Source organism: Candoia aspera, chromosome 14 (assembly GCF_035149785.1).
Source record: "Candoia aspera isolate rCanAsp1 chromosome 14, rCanAsp1.hap2, whole genome shotgun sequence".
Taxonomy (NCBI): Eukaryota; Metazoa; Chordata; class Lepidosauria; order Squamata; family Boidae; genus Candoia; species Candoia aspera.
In genome coordinates, this window is record NC_086166.1 from 6,634,233 (window position 1) to 6,660,987 (window position 26,755).

The window sequence follows — 26,755 nt, forward strand, 5'->3', positions numbered from 1 at the left end:
GAAACAAGACTGCCAACACTTTACAATTTGAAAGCTACACCTATTTTGCAGATGAGGCAGGAAGGTGCCTTTGTTGCATAACCAGGATGCAACGGAGCGCTGATTTGAACCAAGTTACAGCAATTCACGGAGATCATCTGCGGCAGGGGCATCGTTTTAGAAAACCACAATGGAGAACCACTTCATAAAACGTTTATTTAGGATGGTAACACAGGATAAATCATGCAACAGCTCAGTAAAAAAGGGAAGCTAGAGAACAGAACTTGGTGCTGCCGATTCAGGAACAAGTCTATAAAAGTGACAATTAATTGTTCAAAACTGGCACATCTAAAATTGCCGGAAAGCTAAACAAAGACAGTGCTTGTAAAAGGATTCTGTATTAAAAAAGTTGGAGACCTTGTTAAAAATTGCCACATAGAGATTACTTCAACTGGACGATTGCAGGGGTAGGGTTAATGCTGCTGTGAATAGAAAACCGCTTATGAAACCCCCCCTCCAAAAAATGAGGAATAATTTTAGTCTGAAAGAGGCACATGGAAAATGCTAAACCACTACATTGGGGGGAAAAAAACTGCATTGGCACCAAACAGTCTTAAGCTACTGTAATGTCTTCAGGAGGTGAACAGAGGTAGAGGAAAGTATTCATTAGCAGACACTATTTGTGGAAAGAGAAAGAAAATGGGCAATTCGAAGAATTTGTGAAACGGTGACATCTTTTCCATGAGAATTTTCCGACACTTGTAGTTTGATTTCAGCTGGCACGAAACACTCAACGCTTGTGGGGGAAAGGAGGAAAATAAATACAGTGGAATGAAATTTGAAATCAAACAGGAAAGAACAGTTACCATCCCTCAGTCAGCACAGGCCTGTGCGCACCAAAATAAGTCAACCATTTAAAGAGAATCTTTTGAAAATAAGCCTTTGCGCTCATTCCTGATCACCAAGAACCCCCCCCCCCAAAAATAACCTCACTGTTTTTGGAACTGTTCCAATTGAAACTACACACTGAATTAAATCCACACAGTATTAAGTTTCTCTCATGTAAAAAATCTTTATACATAGTAATAAAAAAAGAGAAAAGGCAAGATGCGTCAAACAGAAGTCAGCTGGTTCTCTGGTCCTACAGAGCCCACGGATGACTCTCTGCAAGAAGAGGGGGAGGCCGTCTGCTCAAGCATCTTCAGCCTCTTGAAGGTCAGGACTGTTCTGTCTGCGCATCCAGGATGACAGATGGGGGTGACCTCCCTTGGCGCTTATGCTGGTAAACTGAGCTTCTTCCCTTTGAGTACTGAAAGAGGGAAACAAGATCAATTCACACGGGCATCCAAACATCCACATCCAAAGCACTGTTGCTGTTCACATTGGACAACGACAGGGAGCTTCTCTTACATTGTCATAGCAAAGAAAGGAAGCTCTCCAGTGTAAGGCACACGGAGGGGCCAGAAGGAAATGGAAGGGGTATGTGGTGGAGAATTCAATAAAAACTACAGGTCGTCCTTGTTCAGCGACCACAATTGGGACCAGCAACTTGGTAGCTAAGTGAAGCAGTCACTAAGTGAAACTAAGACTGTGCTTATGATTTTACTTCAGCTTTCCTTTGCTTGACAGACCTGCAAAGGTCGTAAATGCAAGGAGTGGTCAAAAGTTCCTTTTTCATTACTGTCATAACTGCAAACGGTCACTAAATGAGGCACTAAACAAGGACTACCTGTAAATAACAGAAATTCTGAAAGAGATATTGGACACTAGGTTGGAGCCCTGAGAAGGTGAACAACAGATAAGCATCCCGTTACCAGCCAACACATCCCATTAAAAAAAAAGCCCATGGTGTTCTTGTTCAAGTTTTACCTGGAATACACATATTAGAGCTCCTTCTCTTTTTCAAAAGCCCAGATTTACAAGATTCATAGGTCACCAAGCATTAGATTAGAAACATAGTGGTTCCTGCTTAGGCAGAAGGAGAAATTCCAACTCAGCCATGGGAGTTCAAACTACCTCAAAGCCTTGTGACGCAGGTCAGCTATGTTGATATGATCAGAGGTGAGCACAGGTATCCCCACCTGCTGGACGGGAGAGGCAGCCACCAAAAATCAAATCTGCTCTTATTAGTTTGGATTTCTTCAGCTCTCCAAAACTGGCCCAGCCCAAGAACGACAGAGAATCAATCCAGTTAACTCAATTCTTTATTTGCTCACACCGTATGGACAGAATCTTGCCAGACTCAAGGTACTCTTCCTAATCTAAGCGGAAATAACCTGGGAGGCTCCAGGGCAGGGCTATCCTGAACCTCTTAGTCTTCCCATGTTCCAGCTCAGGGCTGCATTTCCTCTTATCTCACTCCCCTCCTTGGAATGCGCTCCCTCCTTCCTGGGAACCAGCAGCATTACTGAAGTCCATCACAGGGAACCAGGAAAACTACTCAAATTACCTAGGATACTAAACTTATGGAGACATGATTCTCCCAGCAAGCTGGCTGGGGAATTCTGGGAGTTGGAGTCCACCCATCTTAAAGTTGCTGAGGTTGAGAAACACTGTCCCAGTCTATCATCCCAACAGACCTGCAGGGTAGCAAGGTTGAGAGAGAGCGACCAGCCCAAGGTCACCAAGGGAAGTGCCAGCAAAGGTCTCTCTCAGCCTACTCCATTTCCAAGCTTCTTTAATCCAAGCTGAGCATACATAAAAATGTACTACATTAAAAATCTAGAGGCACTTGCACAGGTAGCATCTGGAGAAATGACCCAAGCAAGGAAGGAAATTTGCCATTCAAAATCCCTTCCCACCACATTTTCCCCAACTATTTTATGGCCCTGATCAATGGCACTGACTTATTTATTTGTGATTAATATGGGCTTTGTTTTAAATGCAGTCCTCAGAAACAATGTTTAAGACCATATTCTATAAAGCTGCAGAGAGATACAAGAGGAGAAGTTGGGAGGAAGGGGGAACCCTGTAGCTTATTTCATTTCCTGAAAATGACATCTAGAAAGGTCCATACTCCCTCTTGCTTTGGTGAAGCTTTAGTGCAAGCTATACAGGTAGTCCTCACTTAACAACCATTTGTTTAGTGATGGTTTGGACTTACAACGGTGCTGCAAAAAGCCAACTTATGACCAGTCTTCACGCTTACGACCCTCACAGCGTTTCCCCATCACATGATCACGATCTGGGCACTTGGCAACCAGTTTGCATTTACGATGGTTGCGGTGTCACGTGGTCACCATTTTCGACCTTCCCGGCTGGCTTCTCGCAAGCGAAATCAATGGGGGACCCAGTGGTTTGCTTAAGAACTGCAGCAAAAAAGGTGTAAAATTGGGTTGGATTCACTTAATGACCACTTCACTTAGCAACTGAAATTCTGGTCCCATTGTGGTTGTTAAGCGAGGACTACCTATAGAAGATACCATGGAAACATACTGTAGGAATCTAGATTCCCCTTTTCCATCCTGGTGCCCTGTAGCTGAGCAGGACTATAACTCCCAGCATCTGCAGCCATGAGGAATGATGGGAGCTGGAGTCCAACACAACCACAAGCCATCAAGTTGAGGAAAGATGCTGGATTACAAGCCGCAATGTGTGTTACCGTGTGTCTCTTACCTTTTGTAACGTACAAATAGAAGAAGTCACAGTACAGAATAGTCTGGACCACCCCAGCCACCACAGCTATGAGGTCGAAGAACCCCTCAAAATAGTAACGCCAAATCCAGTTGATAAGGTACAAGGCACGGTACAAGCCCAGAAAGAAAAGATAGTGAGTAGTGATGGTCTCCGCTTCCCCAGTTTTACTGATCATAAAAAGTTGGGGAAGAATCGCAACGGACTCCAAGTAGATGGAGAAAGTCCACAAGATCTGGAAGAAAAAGACAGAGATGGTCAAGTCACACCCTCCTCAAGAATCCCGTCTACCTCCTGAAAACAGTATTTCAGTCAGCACTGGAAAAACCCAGTACCCATCAAAATGCAGCGAAAAATATCCAGATAAGAACGAGAGGAGAGAAGGAGCTGTGCAATGTCTTCTTCCCCAATCCGGGTACCCATCAGATACGTCAACCAAGTCCCGGAATCTCCCAGCAGCCCAACTGTTTCTATGAGTGGTGGAACCAAGTCCATAGGATGGCACCCAGGTCAGCAACACTGCCCGGGTCTGCAATGAAGCATATCCTCAGAAAGCTTTACACCCATATTGCACGATCATACGTGCTCATGCTGCAGCACACAGCATGCCAGCTGGGGAATTCTGGGAGCCGAAGTCCATCCACCTTAAAGTTGCTGAGGTTAAGAAGCACTGCTCTAGAGGACAGATCTAATGCATGTTGCAGATCGGTTAGAATATAAGATGCATCTAAGTCATGCCCCCCCTTTAAAGGTAAGATCATTTTTAAAGTTGTAGATCTTGCTCAGTCCTCCAGGTGGCACCAGGCACTTTCAAATGCCAGCTAAAGAACTTGAGAGAAAATGAAGAAAATGAACTGGGATCCATGACAACATCCAATCCTCCCTTCAGGCCGTGATGCAAAACTGCTACTTCTCACAGTTCCCAGGATTAATTCAGGAGGACGACAGGCTTGTCTTGAGAGCCTCTGCCATGTGGGGCAAAAACTTGGGTTCGTACACTGGGCCAAACCATAGCACGTTCTGACCGTGGTCTGCTAACTAGATTACAAACAGCTGGGTTCACACATCATGCTAATGCATAAACCATGATTTAGCAACACACACAGTGTTCATACCACACATTTAAGGCAATGGCAAATCACCCCACTACAGTCTGCCAAGAAAACATCGCAAAAGCGGTGTCCCCCCAAAGGGTCAGTCATGACTCGGTGCTTGCACAGGGGACCTTTCACCTTTCACAAGCTGCAGGAACCTGGCCAGAATTTAAACACAGTGACCAGGCACTTTGGGCTTTTCTCCGTTGCTCTGGATTACACTGGGCTATCCTTAATCTCTGACCTTACAATTTATTTGCCAAGGCCATCACCAATGAAGGGAGGAAGCAGGGCTGTTCCATTGTTCCCACCACCTTGGTTGGGACTCCTCCTCTCCCTGAACTCAATTTACCAACTGAGAGTTGGGGGGGGGTGACTTTGCTTTTCTTCTATTGTTCTTTCCCCATCCCTTTTCCCCTTTTGGTTTTTCCAAATTACAACCTTGCAGACGGAAAACCCTATATTGTCTGCACAATTTCTTTTTTTTTTTTTAATGCTTTTATGTATAGAAAACATGTTTAAATTTCTCTGTCACTTGTAGATAGCTCTTGTGTTTGGGGGTTGGCTCTAAAGCTGCCAGTACAATGCTCTTCACTGTATCAATGATAAGGTGTGAAAACCATTCGACTTTTCCTTCCAATGGGGTCATCTGCCCATCCGCGTGGCGTAAGTCATCTGCTTTGCTCTTCACTGAAAATGAAATATATTTCTACCTCGCCATGCCCTCCAGGAAGGAGAGAAGGACTCACAAAAGTCTCCCTCGTCTTCTACTTGCTTTGTTGCTGCTGTCTATTAAAGATTAACCAGTGTACTGTTGTGTTGGTGATAGCTGCACGGCTTCAAAATGCAATCTTTTGGACTTACCTCTAGAGGAGAGAAGTCATGATTGACCAGAAAAGAGAGTCCGCCGACTGGAACCACAAGAAACTCGACTCTGAATGTATCGTGATTCCCATCGTAGGTAGCCTTAAATTTCATGTAGATCAGATAGACTGTAGCGTATGAGCAAGCAACGTAGATTAGCTGAAAGGAAGGGATCCGGACGTGTTATCAAGCTTTTGCTCCTCAGCTTATCAAGGAAAAGCATTTTACGTATGCAAAGAGGAACCTTCGTGGGCTGTTTGAGGTTCTCTCCCCTCATTTGTTCAGTAACAGTCATCAGTTGGCCACACTGTCTACCCCACAAGGTTACATGTTTGTCTTCAGACAAACTCTCTATATTATGCTGAAAGTGATCGAGAATATAAAGAGGTAAGCCCCCCCCCCAACACCTTTTTTCCCCGTAGTAACTCATTGACTGACACAGACTGAAACCAGCTGGGCTCAAAATCCAGTTGGCTTGAAACCAAGCCCATCTCTGATGCTGCAGACTCCCAATACCGAGCCTTTCTCTGCAACCTTCCACGATGCCAGCCACGTCGTATCTTAATTAACAAAGAAGCGAAAACTTTTCAGAAGCCACTGTAATAAACGTTACAGGCCAGAACTTGTCTGCTGAGCATTTTCTCATAACTGAACAGCAGTATTCTGGAAGCAAGACTGTCCCTTCTGGACGCTGGGCAGGCCATCTCAGAAGATGCCCCTTCGGAAGAGAACCTGTTCTCGGCAGCTTTTGTACATATTTAACATCCTAAATTTGCTTTCTGATCAACCAAGATGCTTTTCCAGTGATAAGATTTTCACTGAATTACGCATCGCAGCCCAAGCAATAGGCACTTCTAATGAGACTGGGTTTCGTTACACCCATATTGAAAACATTAGACGCTGACTTGATTAGTAAGCGGGGAAAGACAAGAAAATGCCAATGGCCTTTTCAAGGTCAGGTCAGCAAGGTTGGAGCCAGAATTTAGGACAGTCGCTTTTTCCAACCTGGCGCCCTCCACGTGCGTACCAGCAACAGTTCTGTGGGCAACAGGGTTTTGAGACCCTCCTCAACCTGACAGTCCCCAGATCTACTGGATATCAACGTCCAGGGCAGCCTCTGTGACTAAGCACAGCTACACAAATGCCTTCCTGAAAACTAAATTTCCAAGTAACGCATCTACGGTAGCAGGCTCTGCAGTTTGTTTGAAATGTTTTCCAAAAACTAAACCCCATGATTACATGGCTGGATTTTAGAAGGCTAAAAGAAAATGGAAGAGAACCATTATTCAGAGGGCTGAACAAATAAACTTCAACTGTTTTTGCAGCTCTAATCTTCTCTGAACTATGACCATTAGTTCCCCAACTAGACAGGGAACTTAAACTGTTGCGAGAGAAATGAATCAACAGTTACAGATGAGCACCCATTCCCACAGTCAAATGCACCAGTTTGATCCAAGGGTCTCAGGGCTTTATGTAGGCTTCTGACCAAGGGATAGATGAGATCGATATATCTCTTTAATTACAGCACCTCTGCAGCTTTAGGCACACTCATGTTATTCCCCGAACCAGTCTTTTAAAGCATTCTGACTAGTGGTCCTATACTGTTCAGATCCAGAGCTGGGTAAACCATTTCAAGGTCAGAATGTTCCTATCTCCAATCAGAAGTTAGCAATCTATGGAAGTCATCCAAAAGAAGAAAGGTTCAGTTCCCTTCCTTGGATCCTGTACTCTTTTTCCTTCAGTGTCTTCTTTGTTGCTTAGTTCCAGACAAGTTTTGAATGAAGACAAGACTTGCAAAGGCCAACAAAGAACCAAGAAGTGGAAATTTATACCACCACCACCTGATGGAGATGTGGACATACGGAGTCTCTAATCCAGGGTTTCTCAACCTTGGCGGCTTTAAGATGCGTGGACTCCAACTCCCAGAATTCCCTAGCCAGGATGGCTGGCTGGAGAATTCTGGGAGTTGAAGTCCACACATCTGAGAGTCGCCAAGGTTGAGAAATGCTGCTTTAAGCTAATGCAGGCCTGACAGTCCCCCAAAAATAAAATGTGCTTAAGGAGTGCCAAATACAGTTTTGATAGTCTGCTTTGGCAGAGTAGATTCATGCTTTGGATTGGAATATGAAATATTTCTGCCAATATTCACGGCGATAACGCAACTCACCGCATCGAAGTGTGGAACTTGATTCCAAGCTGAGCTGCAGGGCTCAGAGCAGAACTAAGCATCTTTCAGTAACTTCTACCTTTCCTGACCAGCTTTTTGTTCTTGTTCAAACTGGGAAAATCCCTTCTAGTCATGAAATGCATCAGGCTACATGGCCCAGATGTAATTAATGGCTTCTAGAGCCCTCGCACTTATTCAGTATACTGTACCTTCATAGAAGTGTTATAAAATGAAATGAATGAAGTGAAGAGATCCAGGTATCGAGTGGTGAACACCAGTGCAAAGAGGAGCTGGCTTTTCCCAGATATACCTAGAGCAAATTAAGAATAAAAGAGGAAAGCCTTTAACAACCAAAAGTATGCCGATTACCTCTGTCCTAAACCAGGGTTTCTCCACCAGGGTTCCGTGGCACCCTTGGGTTCCACGAGAGGTCACCGGGGGTTCCCTGGGAGATCACGATTTATTTAAAAAATTATTTCAAATTCAGGCAACTTCACATGAAAGAGGGAAGATTTATTCTTTATTTTCGGTTTAAGAACACTGTTAGTGCTTCTATACAGGCCTACCCATGAAACGAATATAATCATTTTGCAACTTCTGGCCTATCTTTGAGCCTGAATGGGCAGGGGTTCCTTCCCCGAGGCCTGAAAGATATTTCAAGGTTCCCCTGGGGTCAAAAGGTGGAGAAAGGCTGTCCTAAACACTTGCATTAGGCAGGGCCACTTAATATCCCCCAACCAAACCTTATGGAAAGTGTCCATCCATCCAAATCTGTGGAAGTCTCAATAGGGGCACCTCCGTATGTATCACTAGCAGTGACTGGCTTCTGCTTGGTTGTTTTAGTCTTCAATTTCATTTCCATTCCACTCCAAACTTGCAATCTATCGGGCACTGAACTGAAAGGGCTAAATCTTCATTTAAAAAACTTCATAAATAAGAGCCCAGAGCAATGAATCAAGAGCAGCTCGCCCAGTGGTACTGAGAGTCAGTTTGGCATAGTTTCTAGTACTGGCAAATCATTCCTGAAACTGCAAAGACCTGTCCATACAGACCTGAACTAGGGCAAAAGAATATCAGTCAGATGGTAGCCACAAACGAGACAGACATTATCTTCATATTCTGCTTGTGGGCTTCTCAGAGTTAGCTAGTAGGAGTGTCAACGCTGCCAAAGATGGCTGAACCGTTTGAATCCAACAAGTGCTAACATTTATTGGATGGCAAATCTTTGACCTCGGTTGAATACAAACAGTTCCAAGCAAGTTGGACTCTGCAGAGCGGATGGAACATCCCTGCTTCCCTTTCCTTTGGCTACAGCTGGAAAGCAAATGCTTCCGTTTAGAAAGTTTGTGTGCAAGGGCAGGGACAGCCCGAAACAAACCAGACATATGAAGGAGAATTTAGCTGTTGAGGGTAAACGCAGGTCACACTGACTCAGTTCATGAAGCCATGCTTAATGAATTGATTCTGGTGTAGCTTGTGGTGTGAACGAAGCCAACTTGGGTATAGTTTGTGGTTTAGTATAAGGGGCGAATCCAGCAGTTTGTGCCTAGTCAACAGATCATGGTTAAGACCAAACCACGCCTGTGTTTTTCAATCAAGCTAGACTTGAGGATGGTTCTCTTCCTGCAGTCTGATCGTAAAGCTTAAGATGCACCGAGCCCCCAAAACACCAGCCTCGCAAAATATTTGCCTCATCTTCCTACTCCAAGCATGGTTATACTGAACAAGCATCACTGGCCCAAACCCCTACCCCTAAACCTGGATTCAGAAACCACAACTGCTCTTTTTGCAGAACAATGTGCACGGAACATGCTGGTCAGGCTTACCACAAGCTGCTATGAAAGGGCTGGACGTCCAAACACAGAAGCCACAAACTACGCAACCGCACCTGAGCCAAGGCCACCATGTTGCATGAACCGCACCGTTCAGTGTCAGGTAACAAAAGCTGCTGTGGGAGTTTCACCAACCGCCTAATTAGCCCAGGGTTCACCACAGCCTTTAAACGACACAAATGCAGTTTTAGCTTGTACCTTCCACGTCAGTCAAGGGCCTAGGCAGAGAAAGGGCAGCCATGAAACTGAAGGAGTGTGTATCTGAGCGTCAGGGTAGAAGAACCTATGCCTCCCAATACTGCCAAACTACAACTGCTAGTGTCTTCCACATTACTGGAAACAGCTGTTCAAACCCAGCTGGAGGTCTGTGTGGTCCCTATCCTGCCATAGCAGCTTTGGGCATTTAAGCTGGTTGCGTGTCTCGGAAAGATTAGAAAGGAAGCAGTTTCCATGAAGTTGGTTCTCTTTCTTCTATTTGACCCCCCACTGGGATCCCCATCCTAATCTGCAAGAAACTCCCCCAGGGGCAGCTCCAAGCCTTAATGCAGTAGTTCATTTATCCCCAAAGTGTCATTTCTTCCAGAATCCCTCAAGCAGGACACAGTGGCTAATGCACCCCACTCCCATTGATCGTTTACCAGGAAGATGCAATGATCTGGATTGAAAGGGCACCTTTGTATACACAAGAGCACGGATGTTGCATCTGTTGGCAATTTCTAAAAGCAGCAGCATTTTTCCCTGGGCTTGTGAAGGAGCAAGGCACATGGGATTTAAGGAGGTGTTTGCCAGGTGTGTGACGTGCACGTTCACATATGCTCTAAATGACCTTTTCCCTTTTGAATCGGGATCCCTCCTCGGCTCCAGCATCAACAGCCTGACAAGCAAGATGTTTAAGCACACACCCCTTTCCCACTATATAGAGTTCACAGGTCAGTTTTGTACAGGTAACACCTCAATGCCAGAAATGTAGGTTTGATTACAGTACATGCTCCATTTTCTGAACATAATGTGGGGTCACATGCCCCACTGATTAGCTCTACCATGCATAAAACCTGCCTGTGAACAAAGCTTCCAAAATATGCTGCATATTTCAGCACTGTACCACAAGAGTATGCAGGTTCTGTATTGTTAAACCTACTTCTTATATCCTGGAGAGGACAAGACCCAGTCATTTACTCTGTATCTGTATCTATCTACTTTCTAACATTAAAAACAAATCCCAAGTAAAGATAAACATCCCCTCTGGTCAAATTCAACTCCTAGCACCTACAGAGAGATATTTGTGACTTTTTTTTTTTTTTTTTTGCAAAATAGGTATTTGCCATCTATCTTCTTCCTGGATGCTTTTCTGACTTCTCGGTTTAGCTTGCAGCCCTGGGATGTCCCAGTGGTCTCCCCTGCAAGTACTAACCATGATCTACCTTACTTAGTTTTTTCAAGGTTCAGTTTAACTCTCCTAGCTTTTCTGTGATTCCGCACCACATTTATTTATATGTACATTTGCATGCTAGATACTCTACAGATTTTCCCACCAACGTTTTGCAAAAGCTCTCCAGGTGCTTTGCAGCTTAAACCAGGGGCACGTAAACAGGCATGACACTAAAGGAAAAGGGTAGGGAGAGAAAGAGAAGGTAAACATGCCATCACAACCATCAAAGCTTGCATAATGTTTGCACTCAGTAAAACACCAAGCCAAAGAGCTTTCAAGAGACAGTTTGGGAACAGTGCAATCCAACGGATAACAGGCCTCGGTTGATCCAACGGGGGGAAGCCTGATCACCGCGGCTCTGTAGCCGGGGAAGATTATGCCAAGACTAGAGAAGACCCCAGTTTGTAAGCTTACAGCTCAGTTCAAGCATGACGCTAATCCGCAATGGAGTTTGCTAGTCTTTGGCTTGGGCAGTGTTTCTCAACCTCGGCAAGTTTGAGATGCGTGGACTTCAACTCCCAGAATTCCCCAGCCAGTCGTGATGGCTGGGGAATTCTGGGAGTTGAAGTCCATGCATCTCAAACTTGCCGAGGTTGAGAAACACTGGCTTAGGCTGATGAATGGATGCAGCCATCAAATGATTTGATGTTGCTTGAACTAGGCTGTTTTGACAATGGCTAAACAACGGTAGTTTAATATGGCATGAGAAGTAAAAGTATTCCTCAATACCAGGGGCCCTGTGTTCTACTTTACTAGCTCCTCGACTGTGTATATTCTGGTCATTTTGATTTACTGTAAAATCTGCTTCCTTGAAGTCTTTCATTATACATTTTTATTCAAAAACAAAGTAGATTAAAGAAAATGTCACTGGAGTGATGTTCATGATCTTTTTTTTTTTTTCTTAAACACTTTCCTATGTGACAGCAAGTGGGCAATCTATTGATCCTCTCTCATCCTTCCAGTATTGTTACGTTTCTTGAAAAGTTAATATTTTAGATTCAAAAGCCTACATAAATCAGACCAAAAGCCTTCATACCAATTTGTGGGGTTTTTTAAAATCAGTCTTGAAGGTCTGTGTATAGTTGATTGTTGCCAACTTGCTTCAAGGTAACTATAAATAGCTATATTAAAGGAATACAATTAGCTTCAATGTAACTAATTCACATTTCACCACAATGCCCCAAATGCTAATGCTGCATTTCAAGCTATTCTGAGAACAGCAAACAGAACTTAAAAATAGCCCTACAATAGTCATAATTTTCTAGTTCCAAAATGCTTCCACTAATTGATTTCCAAAGACATTTGCATCTTTTATAAAAGAAACAGGATTAGGCCTACATAAATCATGCAATAAGGCCCTATCATTTTCTCCAACCAGGCTCTTCTGGTTAGGCAGGATTTCAACTAACACAATTCCAATTTAGCACAGCCCCTGATTGTACTAGCTAAGAATCATGGGATTTGAAGTCCAACACACCTGGGCTATTGCTTCTGATAGCCAGCTCTGCAGAAGGAATTTTCTGCGCTGGCGATTTGCCCACAGACACGAGGACAACAAGATTCACATTACATCTGCTCTCACTGTTTAGTATTTGAAGGCACACAAAAGTTACATGATATATATGAATTGCACAATATAGGAAACATTAGCAGCAACTGGGCAATAATACTACTATTGTTAAAAGGGAATGGCTTATGGCTTGCAAATAGAGGCTAGCCTTCCATAAATCTGCATCTCCGAATGGACAGGCCTGGGACTCTTTTGCTCCCAGCTGGACATGATCTGCCACGCTGGCTGCAAAATCAGGAGTTATAGTCCAAAGCATTTAATGGGTGCCCGGCTAGGGAAAGGCTGCACTAGTCTATGGAGTCATAATCCCGAATGGTTCTTCCTACAAGGGGACACGTGGCTTTTTTCAGACCCTGCTCCCTCCTCAACAGTAACTCAAGTCCTGGCTTTAAAACCTCTTCCAATAAATTGCCAAGGAAGACTGATTTATTTCACCCACTAGTGGCATTTCATTCCCCTTAATCCCACTGCTCCAAAACGGCTGGGCTTGCTTGCCAGAGTACAAAGCACGCTTGTGCAACGGGACTAGCCTGGAGACACCAGAACCCAGTTCAGTGTCAAGTCACTGACGCAAGTTAAACAAACAAAAAGCGCTTGAGGTTAGTAGATGGGTTTAAAAAAAATAGCCTGAAGCACGAAAATGCAGGGTGGGGGGGTTGAGGTGTTAATAAAATCTGTTAGTTGGAAAGGGTGCTACCAGGCTCCTTCTGATTATCAGCAACAAAGTTACTCTCAAAATAAGGCAACCCCAGACAAGGCAGCGTTCAATCTCATTTGGGAGCGCATCACCAACACCTGTCTCTTCCCTAATCAATGAGAATTTTGCTCTTCTGCTGGGAAATGGGCAAGAGAAGAATGTCTCTTCCCAGACATTTCTGTCACCACACCTTCCCTTCGCTGCCACGTCAGACTGACTCAGGCCTTCCAATGGAAAGCCTATTCTCTCAAGCCTGGATTCATTTGCTTCCAATTTTCAGCTGCAGTTGGCAAGGCAAGGGAAAGTGTCCATCAAGCTTTCGAGCTGGATCACCGCTTAACCCCTTCAGGGGGGAGGGAAAAAAAAAAGCCAAGCACCTGCGGGGAGAGACTCCAGCAATTCAGGAGCATGAGCCTTGGCCTTACCAAGTCAGCATGAAAGCCGGATTGTTCTCCTCTTGGGAATAGCAAAATTTCACTGCCTAAAGAGAAGGAGAACGGGTTGGGTCCAACATCGCACACAACTCCAGAATCTCACTGGGAAGCTCGGCTTTGTTTTTTTCCCTAAGTCCATTCATTCTAGTTTTGCACATCAGTTCCGTAAGGAATAAGAAGCACATGGGATTAGCCTTAGCCCCAAAACATTTATTTTATTTCTCTGATTTCAAAGTCAAAGAGCAAAGCAACCCTGGAAAATGATTCTGCTGGAGATGAACCCAGCACTTCCCCTTTCTATGCTAAGAAAGGTACCATTCATTTAGACCCTATCCCTGGATGTTTAATCTACAAAGGTTATTCCCTGCCCTTAATATTTCCAATTACTTTTCAAGCAAATCTTTCAGAATATATTTAATAGCCTGCCTAGATGTTGACCCCTTTCGGAGCCTCTGGACTCAATCAGCTTAATTTCAACTGCAGTACAGGAGCTCTGTATTTGTGATACACAGAAATACAAGAAAAAAGCAGTAATATTTCTCTTGCCAGTTATTTCCCATGGGACCTTCATACACCAGTTTCTCCTTCGCAGTACCAAGGGAAAAGGTCTCAGTGGGGTTTCCAAATCTTTTGTGTTTGCAAATGGTAGCAAGCTGACAGTTCTCTACTGTTAAAAATGTGACACACAGAAACTACAGAAATATCTTTAAAAGTATTTCTAGGTTGCCCTGTAATTTTTCTTTATGCCTTTGTTTTTAGGACAGAATCCTCACCAAATCCCTGCTTTCTAATACTGCATAGGTTTTAAAAGTAACACCTCAATAAAGAGGGATAGTACTGTATAGGGGTAAGGATACCCACCACATCTTCTGTTAAGCCACTGCGTCTTAATCTTAACCTTTAGAACTGACAATTCACACTGACTCCAATTCTCACATCAACCCTGTGAGAGATACTAAACTGAGAAAAACCAATGGCTGTTCAAAAAAGCAGACTGGGAATCTGAACCTCTCTTCCTAATCTAATATTAAACCACTTCAATGGGTCCCATCACTCAGCACCCCCAAAATATCACTTTTTGCAACATCCCCAAATTCCCCCTCACCTAATGCAAAACTCCCCATCAACTGCACCAGCATAAGCTATATCAGATGTGCCTTGGACACCCAGTGCTGTACTCAGTGATGACTCTATTGAACGCAGGACACCCCCCCACCAGCCTGCCACAAACAGGGAAGCCAAGCGAATCTACGGATCTGCCTTGCTTTCTCCCAATCTCCCTCCCTGCAAGCAAACTCAACTGACCCACCATTGATGAAGAAAGATGCATCCCTCCCACCCCAATCCACAGTCCTTCACTGCTCCTTCCTAGATTGCAAAGTCCAAACCAGGAACAGGAAAAATTATTCAAGCAGGGGGAGGGTGACTCTCAAAACAACCTCTCCCATAAGCCCCAACCCCGAGGGAAAACAAAGACCCCAACTCTAAAGGTGGCATACCCCCACCCATACAAGGGATGGTGGCAGGCTCTCCACCCCACTGAAATGTCGTTTCCCCCCAACCCCACACTACAGGGATGGGAGAGGAGATCGGCCGGCCTCCTGCCTCCCCACCTGAAAGCAGAGCTCCCCCCGCACCATGGAAGACACCGCAGGGGGATTCTCCCCCCCAGAACTCAATGCTAACCCTGCAACCCCAGGAAGGGTCAGGCGTCCCTGCCCCCAAAGGGTCAACCCCACATTCAAGGGGTGGTGGGAAACAAAACAGCCCCCTAAGATTGAAAGGGACCCTAACCCCAAGCGACAGCCCCCCCACCACTCAAATCCCATCCCCACCAACACCAGCCTGCAGCACGAACCGCGGGTAGGGGGCGCCAGCCCCCCCATCCCCAATCCCAAGGAGGGGGCGCCACCCCACTTCCTCTCCTCTGAACGACCCCCCAAGAGGGGGCGGGGGTCGACCTCCCAAGAGCCCCCCAGCCCCGCAGGCGGCCAGCAACGCCCCCCCAGCCGCACGGGGACCCCCTCTTCGCCCGGGGAGAGGCCTCCGAGGCCGGCCGGGCCACGAGGCCCTCGCCCACCGCCCCGCAGCCGCCCGCCGCCACCCACCGGCGCACGAGCGGGTCTTCCAGATCTTCAGCAGCAGGATGATGATGGCCGCCAGGTGGGAGAGGTCCCCGGTGAGGCGGAAGACGTTCATGGCGGCGGCGGCGGGAGACGAACCGGGGACCGAGCCGAAGATGGCGAGCGCGCAGCGGGCACCGAGCGACGTGGCCCGGGGACGTGGCCAGAGACAGCCAGCGCGGGCGCGGGGCACGCCGGGAAAAGCGCGCACCGCCCCCTGAGGCGGGGGGAAGGGGAGGAGGAGGAGGAGGCCGCGCCCACGCCCGGCCCGGCGGGCGGAGGGCTGACGCGAGCCACTGCTTCGGCCCTGCTCTGCGCACGCGCGGAGGGAGAGGCCCCCGCCATGCTCTTCTCTTTCTCTCTCTCCCCCCCCCGCTCGGCTGCGCCTGCGCGTTTGCCGCGGCTTCTGAAACTCGGTCGGCGTTCCGCGAAGCCCCACGTGGCGCCGACCTTCTTTTCCCCCTGGCCGCGGCGCAAAATAAACCCTGCCCTAAATGCAACAGGAAGCCCAGAAGGAACTCTATGCGAGCGTGCCGATGATTATTTATTTAATGAATAACTTATTTCATTTACCAGCGTTTCACAACCTTGGCCGCTTTAAGACAGGTGGACTTCAACTCCCAGAATTCCCCAGCCGGCATTTGGTGACAAGTTGGAGTAGGAGGAAAAAAAATAGCCTGAGCCTCAAGAGAAATTTCATATCTATATTGGTTCCAAGTTCTATTTCAGTGAGGTTTTACATTGGAATGGCATTTTTATATACAGGTAGTCCTCACTTAATGACAATTGAGACCAGCGTTTTGGTTGCTAAGAGAAGTGGTCATTAAGCAAATCCAACCCAATTTTACAACCTTTTTTGTGGCAGTTGTTAAGCAAATCACTGCAGGCCTTAAGTGAATCACGGGGTCGTTAAGTGAATCATGCGGGTCCCTATTGATTTTGCTTGCCAGAAGCCGGCCGGGAAGGTTGAAAATGGCGATCAGGTGACCACAAGATGCTGCAATGGTCATACATGCAAACCGGTTGCCATGCACCCAAATTGCAATCAAGTGACCGCAGGGATGCTGCAATGACCGTAAGTGTGAGGAGTGGTCACAAGTTGTTTTTTCCAGCACCGTTGTAAGTCCGAACTGTCACTAAATGAATGGTTCTTAAGCAAGGACTACCTGAATATCTACTTGGACATAAGTCTGAACCAGCTATTCAACTGCTCACACACCTAACGATGCAGTTTCTCACATCCGCGGGACATTCAGTTGGGTGTAAGGTTGTAGAATCAACATCTTTATACTTCAGGTTGCAGCAGATTTAAATCACTCTTTGCAGAGATCCACTTGGAGAAGGCAGATAGAGAGTATTATCAAAACATAAATTAAGGCCAAGAAGGGAAGAAGTTGTTAGAAAGAAACTTAATGTCACTCCACCATGACTCTTTGGCAAAAGGAGGGTAGAAGGGGAAATGCTGTCAGCCTTTCAAGACTGAAGTCAACTTTTCAAGGTGGGCCAGGTCAGGAAACACACGCTAGAAGAAATATCAGAACTCAGCTTCTTTGATACAGACCAGTGTTTCTTAAACTCTAGGCTCTTAGGAACCCTAGCCACTTTTAAAAATTATGGAGGATGCCAAAAGAGCTTTGTATGGGTTATATTTATCAATATTTACTCCCTTAAAACTTAAAATTGACCCATTTGTAGAATATTTATTTACTGAATCATGTAAAAATAACAATATTAAACTCATTAGATATTAATATAAATAAAAGATTTTCATGGAAAAACCCTTTTATTAACAAATAAAAAATAATAATGAGGGGAGTGGCATTGCTTTAAATTTTTGCAAATATCTTCAATAGCAGGGTCTTGGGGGGACCCCTGGGCATCCTCAGACCACACTTTGAGAAATACTGATAGAGACTATAACAACAGGATTATTGAAAGTGTTTCCTCTTGGCTCCTGTTTATGCGAAAGAGAATCAAGGCAGGGCCATCTTGAGTTTCTTCCTAACACCTTGCCTTCCCTTCCCAGGCTTAACTCATGTTCTGCTAATGGCCTCCCCATGCCTTGTTCAAAGTCATCTCTGTGGTACTCTATATTGGATTCTGCCAATAGTCTTTTTTTTAAATAGTTTTTATTAAAAGATTTTACAAGTTAATAAGAAATACATTCAAAGAAAAGAAAAAAAATGTGAAGTAAATGGGAGAGCCAGTCTGGTGTAGTGGTTATGGCATCAGGCTAGGAATCCGGAGGCCATGAGTTCTAGTCCTGCCTGAGGCACGAAGCCAGCTGGTTGACTTTGAGCCAGTCACTCTCTCTCAGCCCAGGGAAAGAAGCAATGGCAAACCACTTCTGAAAAACCTTGCCAAGAAAACTGCAGGGACTTGTCCAGGCAGTCTCTGAGAATCGGACATAATTGAATGGAATAAAAAAAAGTAAATGTGAAAAAGAAAAATAGAAAAGGAAAAAATGGAAGACAAAGAAAAAAAGACAGAGGAAAGAAAAAGAAGAAACGAACAGAAAGCATGAAAAAATATAAAGAAGTCCTCTTGGCAATTATACATACGCTGATGATTATTTATTTCTAATCTATTCTAATCAAACCGCAAACATTTCATCATGATTCCCTTCTTTCTGTAACCGATTCTTTCTAATCATCAAAATCATAAGCCACAAAATCATTTTCTTTCTTACGCAAAAAGTCCATAACAGGTTCCCAGTCATTGATGAATGTCTGAACAGGAAGAATCCTGATTCCAAAACTTGATATTTATACATTTGAATCAAAGCTTACATTCCGGTTTTAAACATCTAATGTTTGCATATTATTTTTCTAAGTTCATCTAAAAGCTATTGATATCCTGCGATGAAAGGTTTTCAATGCCTCAACAGACATTGCTGTGTCCGTGAATGTAAGATGCTGGCAAATATTGAATATGTTCCTGGAACTAACAGCTCCCCAACTTGAAAGAACTGCACTATTTTATTTCCTCAAACATCAGCAGGTTTTTCCCAAGACTGTTCCTCCATCTTTGCAATGTGACCTGGAAAACTCTGAAGAAATAGATCAAGGTAAGAAAAATGTGGAAGAAATAAATATGTACAGTAAAATTAGCGTATGAGTTTTTAAACATTTCTAGCCTATTGACCGAGAAGGAGAAGACCTCTATGTCTCCTTTCACAAAAGGTTAAAGGTTTTCTCTTGCTAATTTAAATGTTCTCCAGCCATTCTTGAGTCTGCAGAAAATCACCCCGTCTTATAATTCTGTTGTTCCCACTACTGCTGTATTTCCCCGGTATGCATATCATAAAGTCAAAGCAACAATCAAGTCAGTCAAGACAGTTTTAAAAGTTCAAAGAAAATCTTTCTGAGAGATTGCCACTGTCATTTCAATGTGTGAAGTCTTTACAGAATAATAACAATAATAATAATAATAATAATAATAATAATAATAATAATGGCTTACTGTAAACTTAAATGGTGCTCAGTTCAGGAAGCCAGACACAGGACTGAAACAGCAGACACCCATACGTTTAACCTGCAGGGTAAGGACACTCCTGAAAAGGAGATTGGGGGTGGGAAGTGGAGAGAAGGATGAATCAGCAGCATCTAAAACGGCCCAAATAATTAGTTCAGACTTATTAGTTCAGAGTTAGACCTGAAAAGGTTTGGGGGAAAGGAACAGTCCTCATTATCCAGCCCCAGATCTGGTAACCCTTCCATTTCCCATCACATAGCAATTAACAAGGACAGTGGAAACAGAAAGGGTCCCAACCATCCCTTTCTGTCGTTTAAATTGGCCAGAGGACATTCATTCATTCATTCACTTTTATTTGCTTACTCATTCCAGGATGAGACTGTGGTGGAGAACATCCTTTTGATGTTCAGGAAAACAGCAGAGGGGGAAAGGCCAGTTACAGTTGGCCTTTAAGATACTTGTTCTTCCTTCCTGGATGCTCTAATACAGATTAGGATTTTAGGGTGGGGAGACAGATCAAAACCAGGGTTTCTGTCACTGGAGGGAGTGGTACATGTGAGAAATGGAAGCAACCAGCCAGTGGCAATGTCCAGTTTCTTCATCTAAACATCTATGTGTCCCTCCAAATTGTCAGCCTGACTATCAACAGCTGTCTGGCTTTTCCAACCGGTAGATTTCCAACCTGATCTGGAAAATGAATCTGCAACGTTCTCTGCAGCAAAAACAGATGGGGAGGCTACCCTGGATGAATTAAACAGGTCAGCAGAGACATCATTGTCTTGAAGGATAAAAAGGTCAGCTGCTTGCAACAGTAGGAAATGGCTGGCCTTCCCTCGGGGAACCTGTCGCCGGAAGAACAGGAGCAAAGCCGGCTATCTCGCTAATAGAAGCTCTGCTGAAGAGGAATTAATGAAGTTGTGTGCCACTTCACAGCTGTTTTTGCTCAGCGAAAACCCAGAGGGAGAACTTAGACACAGCACCTGCATTCTCTCAAGGCAACCTCCCTGAAGAATGAAGCAGCCACTGAGCTCGGGGAAATCGGTTGATTCCCAGTTGGGCCAACCTGTTAGCGAGTTGTGGAAAGACAACACATCCCAAGCAGGCACAAACTGGGCCCTCTTGAAAGCCTGCCTGCCAATGAACAATCCCAGCTCAGACAATCTTCTTCGCAGTAGTCAGCACCTTTTGCCCCTTCAAAACAAATGTCAGTTCTTAAACCACCAGCTGTTGTGGATAAGGACGCTTTATATATTTTGCAGGTGACCACTGGGATTTTTGGTTCTAAAGATGAAATTTGCCCTTTGAGTAAATAAAGGGAGAAGAGAGGTCTCTCACCTGTGGGTTTGAGAAGAAAAACATCATATCCTGGAATGTTACTTGTTATTGGGCAGCAAAAAAACATTACATTATGATAACAATTATGCTGATGACCAAACCCAAGGGTGCTTTTTTAAGAAAAAGAAAAGAAAACTCACCATTCAAAACAGGTGTATATGTTGGGTGGATTGTACTTTCATCCAATGACCATTCCTGGATTTTTCTCCTCCCACCATCCAATGCCAGCTGAAGACTCTGCAGCTGCTGCTCACTGAGATGTTGACGCTGTGAATCGGTCACCCTGGCTGCATTTTCAGGGCCAAGGTTTGCAATCTGCTCTGGAGACAGCTCCTGAAATAAGTAAGTAAGTGGTGATTAGCTATTTTAGATGCTTCCCTGGTATTTAACCTCTGATTACTGCAGCCGTGCTGAACCCTCCTAATAAGCAAATATTCAAGATGTAAAACAGTGCTTCTCAACCTTGGCAGCTTGAAGACCTGTGGACTTCAACTCCCAGAATTCCCCAGCCAGCATATGCTGGCTGGGGAATTCTGGGAGTTGAAGTCCACAGGTCTTCAAGTTGCTGAGGTTGAGAAACCCTGATGTAAAAGACTGCCATTGGAAACAAATCTGGGGCTTCTGGTCCTGTTGGATTTCGCAGCATCAAATGCAATCAACTAACACTGGTGTTTCCTCTATCCATTATCGGCCCTAGAGAAAAGTACTTTGATGAAAGTTACATACAAACAGTAAGACTTACACTTCAAAAAAAAGAGCTGATGTGGAGGAATTTTGTTTTAAAAACCTGTATCAGGGAAATAATGGTGCCTAAGAATCGAAGCTGTAACCACCTGCTAAGAACCAATTTCTAACCAAAGAGGGTAAGAAATTGCCAATAACAATTCTGTTGCCTGGGGACAATACTAAGGAAAAGCCACAGACATATTACAATTTTTTCCTATACATGTAAAAGGTCTCATGAGAAGATCTTGTAATTCAGAATTTACCATTAAGCCACTGATTGTGAATTTCAGAATCAGGGGTCGTCATTTGCACAAAGCTGAAAAGTTTGTGTGACGACTGCTTGCTTCTACTTCCATTAAATCCCACCTTGGGCACAAAGCCAGCTGGGGGATCTTGGGCCAGCCACTTTCTCCCAGCCCTGGTTAGGAGGCAATGGCAAACCACTTCCGAAAAACCTCACCAAGAAAACTGCAGAGACTTGTCCAGGCAGTCTCCAAGAATTGGACACGGTTGAGTGGATAAAAAAAAACCTGATTATAACAGCAGTGAAGAGACCAAGATTTTAGCAACTCGAGGAGTCCCCAGTTTTTCCCCTGATAACATAACATAACAACTCTTGCAGGAATGCTGAAAACTTGCAAGATCTTGGGATCCTCACATAGAGAGAGACTTCAGGCAGGAAAGCCAAAACCAGGTGGGATTTGATGGTCTGATGAGATTTCATTCCCCCCCCCCTTTTTTTTAAAATCACTTTAAGACTCGGCATGTGCATTTAGGGAACTGTGGCTCCCATCACAGTGTTTTCTGCCTGTTCTTCCACAGCAGTTCATTTCCAAATCCATCTGCTTTCATTCCTGCAGGCAAATGGTGACTGTAGAGAGGTTAGTGGTGACATGAGCCAGACAAAAAAGAGAATAAAACTACCTGAAAGTTGATTTCCCCCCCACTTCCAGTGCAGAATATGCCACCAAATATACTCACATGATTATGCCCCTTTTTGATGCCCAACCCTATGATTAGAACTGCACAGTCATTATCTTTCCATGTAGAACAATGACAGCAAATGTGAACAACTGACATTTACAACAATGCCAAAGTGTTTCCCTTGGTATGTGTGTTAGATTTGCCTTTTCTTTCTTTTTTTCAGAAGACATTGGCCTCCCAAGGCAGCAAGCAGTTATGGTATCTAAATTAACCCTTTCTTTTTCGCCTTTTGGTTTGTTTCAACCTTTGGAAAATTCCACTTTAGGTTCTGAACGGTGGGAGGAAACTGAGCGAGCGAAGACTAAGCTATATTTTGAAATTGGCTGGCAGGGGGTCATCACCGAACTCTTTAATCCTAGATTAGAAACTTGCAATCATGGTGTTCTATGGATTTGCTTATAGGTAAGGGATGGGATATGGAATGAAGAGGTATCTGTAACCTTATAGGAGGTAAAGAGTTGCTAAATTTGTCTATACTTGTAATGAAGGTTGGAAGTCACTTCTTTATATTTTTTTTCTTTTTGTCATGTTCTACCTTTCCTCTTTTTTCTTCTTCTTTTTCGTTGCGCTTTTTATTCTTTCTGATTATTCTCTCTTCTTTCTTTAAGTTTAGTTTGTATTCGTTTTTACTATCTCAATCAAAATCCACTAAATAAATAAATAAATAAAATGGGGAGTTGAAGTCCATGCATGTTGGCTGGGGAATTCTGGGGGCTGAAGTCCACACATCATAAATATATAAAGAAGCTTGCAATCATGGATGGAAGCGTTTATAGACTGGTGCTCATCGCAAGACGCTTGGAGAGATATCCATTCACATATAGGAATTTATTGGGTTTTCCCCCAACTTTAGCCCTTATATCAATATTTTCATCTCAAAAGAATTGGAAAATGGTTTCCCCTAATTTTAAGGGCGGGGGGCAGAATCAGGAAGCAATTCTTCCGGGAGGAAGTTGGAGAATGATCAAATCAAAATGTTGCTAATGGTATGTAAAGAACACAACTGTTGTAACTGAGCATGGCATTTTCCAAATAAAGCCATACATTCCTCCCCCCCCGATTTTTTCAAATACAGTTTAAAAAGCAGGAGAAGGCATCAAATCCCACTGAAAGCTTTCCGACTTACTTTAAAGGTTTCATCGGGGATGCACGCTATTGCCGTTGGCTGGAAATAAGCCATCAGTTCTTGATCGAGGGCTCTTAATTCTTTCTTGTTTAAGCCAGCTAGCGAGAGGGGGAAAGGGAAGCGGTCAGAAGCAATTTCACACCATTCCGATTAGAGAGAATTCGGGACATTTGAGGGGCACCAGCCCTTAGCGGATCAATATTTGATTCTAAAACCTTTTCAGGCCCCTCTGGGAAATCAGGCCTTGAAAAGAAGTAGGGGAGGGCTTGCAATTAAATGAATGTTTGATGGGAAGCAACTCTGGCAAACGTGTGCACTTAATTAGTTCAATTCACATTTTTGCTGGGTTTGGTTTTAATATGTGGAGGGCTTTGAAGACACACCTTCTCTGTTTTCTCTTACAGGTACTCCTCGCTTAACCACCACAATTGGGACTGGAATTTCGGTTGCTAAGAGAAGCAGTCATTAAGTGAATCCGACCCGATTTTACAACCTTTTTTGCGGCAGTCATCAAGCAAATCACTGTGAGCGTTAAGCGAACCATGTGGTCGTTAAGCAAATCATGGGGTCCCCTATTGATTTTGCTTGCCAGAAGCCAGCTGGGAAGATCGAAAATGGCGATCACATGACCACAGGATGCTACAACAGTCATAAATGCAAACCGGTTGCCAAGTGCCCAAATCGTGATCATGTGACCATGGGGACGCTGCAACGGTTGTGTGAGGACCAGTCAGAAGTCGTTTTTTTCAGCACTGTCATAAGTCCAAATCATCACTAAACAAATGGTTGTTAAACGAGGACTACCTATACTTCTGCTACACAGAAGATGAATCAGATTGCAGTGGGCAAACGGTGGCTTGGATTGGTTAACTCCCTTACCAGCAATAGTCCCAATTTCTTGCAGGATGGCATGGCTCCACTTCGTAGGCGTTCCAAATACCGATTCTACTTTCTTTTTAAATCCTTGCAGAATACTTGAACTACACGGCAAAGAACCCATTCTGGCTAACACCACACTGGGGAGAAGGCAAAAGGAAAGCATGTCATGACCAACTCTTTTGCACCCGGTTGCCAACATTTGGCGGGTAGAAGAAAGAAAAAAAGTTACAAAGTCTTAATGATGCCGTAAGTGGGAGGATTTTCCTCCTCAGCTGTCAGAGAAAATAAAGAACTACATAAATAATCAGAGCATGTAGGATTTCAGGAGTATATACTACAGTATCCAAACTCATTTGTACCCTGGACAAATTTGCAAATGGCACCGTCTTCATGAGTAGACTTTGGACTAGAAGAACATCATGCTGTAACAGAGCTGGACGGGAAATGGAAAACCAGACAGCAAAAGATATTTCACATTTTTCTCAGTGATTTTTTCCTAACCCGGTTGGTTGGTTTTTTTAACAGATAAACACAACATTAGCACACCGGTTGGTGAGTGCAGCTATTTTTCATATTCTGAAGCTTGGCTGGAATTATATTTTGGTTGCTTTGCAAGCTTGAGAAATGGTGCGTAAGAAACATCTTATTCAACCCTTAGGAAAGCGGACAATTATCTTGAAAATATAATATCCTCTTGTGCTGTCATGTACTTTTTAGAAGCATTTCACAAATGAGAGGAGAACGGTGGGATACCTGAATTCGGTGGCACTGATAGCTGCAAGCTCTGTTGAGTTTAGAGTGCAAAGGCTGGCATCTAGACCTGCCAGATCAAAACTTTTGAGACTGGCTACCTCCTGCCCTGAATCATCCAGAAAGCCTTGTAAAATGGATTTGGCCTGGGGAAAACAAACAACAGCAGCAGCAACAAAACACGTCCTTGTGTTTCTCTTTTTCCTTCTAAAATCATTACCTTATGCAAACTGATCTCAGAATAATTTGTGGCACAAATACATCCTTGAAAGTGAAGGAAGTCCACCCAAAGATCCAAGACTGAAGAAAAACCTTCAAGGTTGGGGTGCTCTGCCCAACAATCTCCAAGAGTGGGTTTCCAATTTGTATTTTCTTATGTAACCAAAGGAGACAAGTCGATTCATGAGCGCTATCAGTTTGTTAATTAAGGATATGTGTAAGTCATGTGAAATCACGGACTGTTTTGACGCACCAGCTATATTTTGGAGAGGAACCTTCAGAGCGGAAAAAAATTGTACATCTCTGTTCTAGAGCAGTGTTTCTCAACTTCAGTAATTTTAACATGTTTGGACTTCTACTCCAGAATTCCCCAGCCAGCATGCACACATACTGGGTGGGGAACTCCAGGAGTTGAAGTCCATGCATGCTGGCTGGAGAATTCTGGAAGGTGAAGTCCACGCTTCATAAAGTTGCTGAGGTTGAGAAACACTGCTCTAGAACAATAATCAAATCACTGGGCCTAGAAGTCTATCCTAAATGCCTTTTTTGTTAATCCCTCAGTGTTTCCATCCTTGGTAGAATCTCGTAACAGCCTTTGCCTGACATTGTTTTGTGTGAATCATCTGTTGCTAACCTAAGATACCCATCAGAGCCTGAAGACTTTTCTACTGTAGCTCTATGGGCCCTGGTGGGTACATATCAGCCATTTGCAATGAGTAAAGGTGCAGAGCTGGTGAGTTGGGTGGATGCCAGCAACTTCCAGGACCCCAATTTCCTGCTCCATTTTCACCCTCACGCCCACAACATGCACAGATTAAAAGAAACACACACAAACCAGAATCAGCAGTCTTCTATTAGCTATGGACTCTCAACATGAAATGTTATTAACCTGAATTGGATTCCAGCCTGTTTGCTGTCCCAAGGCTGAGACGGTATCAACCGAGCTCAGATTCAGCGCTCCAATTTCACTCTCGTTCAACGCTGTGACAATGCGCCCCAGGGAGACAATGTGGTATCTCTTCCAGCTTTCAGGCAGGCCCCATACCTTTATAAGCACACAAAGAACAGTAACCCACCACCACAGTTTCATGGGAGGCAGAACCTCAGACTTCCACTTCCCCAACCTGATGTGTTTGATAAATAGCTTCCATCATCCCCAGCCTCTTCCAAACTTTAACAAAGCTCGTCCCCACAAGAAAATGGTCATTATAGCCTCTTAATGGGAATCTCAAAATGCAAGCTGTTGAGAGGTAATGTATGTAGTCCGACAAAGAGACACAGAATTATGCATTTGATTAGTGAGCGCCACAGAATGGCATCCTTGGAGCCCTGCTGGTGTGGGGGGCTACAAATTGGTTGTGACCGACCACCATGATGGATTTGATTCAGCGCATTTGTCTAACTCAACAGGTGGAATCAATTTGGAAACCGAACCAGTGT

General features: G+C 44.3%; 2 protein-coding genes across 2 annotated transcripts in view; both read right to left on the reverse strand.

Moving 5' to 3' along the window:
- Window positions 1-175: 175 nt before the first annotated feature.
- On the reverse strand, window positions 176-16,008 carry KDELR2 (KDEL endoplasmic reticulum protein retention receptor 2). The gene is made up of 5 exons (XM_063314614.1): window positions 15,808-16,008; window positions 7,947-8,047; window positions 5,571-5,729; window positions 3,595-3,847; window positions 176-1,288 (listed from the first exon to the last, which is right to left on the reverse strand). Exons 1-5 carry the CDS (start codon window positions 15,896-15,898, stop codon window positions 1,254-1,256), a joined length of 639 nt encoding a protein of 212 aa, XP_063170684.1. The 5' UTR covers window positions 15,899-16,008; the 3' UTR covers window positions 176-1,253.
- Window positions 16,009-19,290: 3,282 nt separating this feature from the next.
- OTOA (otoancorin) overlaps window positions 19,291-26,755 on the reverse strand; it is a 30,418-nt gene continuing 22,953 nt past the window's right edge. The window contains 6 exon segments of the mRNA XM_063315071.1: window positions 19,291-19,375; window positions 20,772-20,964; window positions 23,468-23,565; window positions 24,347-24,483; window positions 25,100-25,242; window positions 26,205-26,360. Coding sequence (XP_063171141.1) covers window positions 19,308-19,375; window positions 20,772-20,964; window positions 23,468-23,565; window positions 24,347-24,483; window positions 25,100-25,242; window positions 26,205-26,360 — 795 coding nt within the window. The 3' untranslated portion in view covers window positions 19,291-19,307.

Excerpts from the sequence above, each read along its gene's own strand:
- KDELR2 (XM_063314614.1), bottom strand. The coding sequence starts at position 15,898 with ATGAACGTCTTCCGCCTCACCGGGGACCTCTCCCACCTGGCGGCCATC. Across the intron at positions 8,048-15,807 it reads GAAGACCCGCTCGTGCGCCG|GTATATCTGGGAAAAGCCAG; the intron begins GTGGGTGGCGGC and ends AATTTGCTCTAG. Across the intron at positions 3,848-5,570 it reads ATGACTTCTCTCCTCTAGAG|ATCTTGTGGACTTTCTCCAT; the intron begins GTAAGTCCAAAA and ends TTTTTCTTCCAG.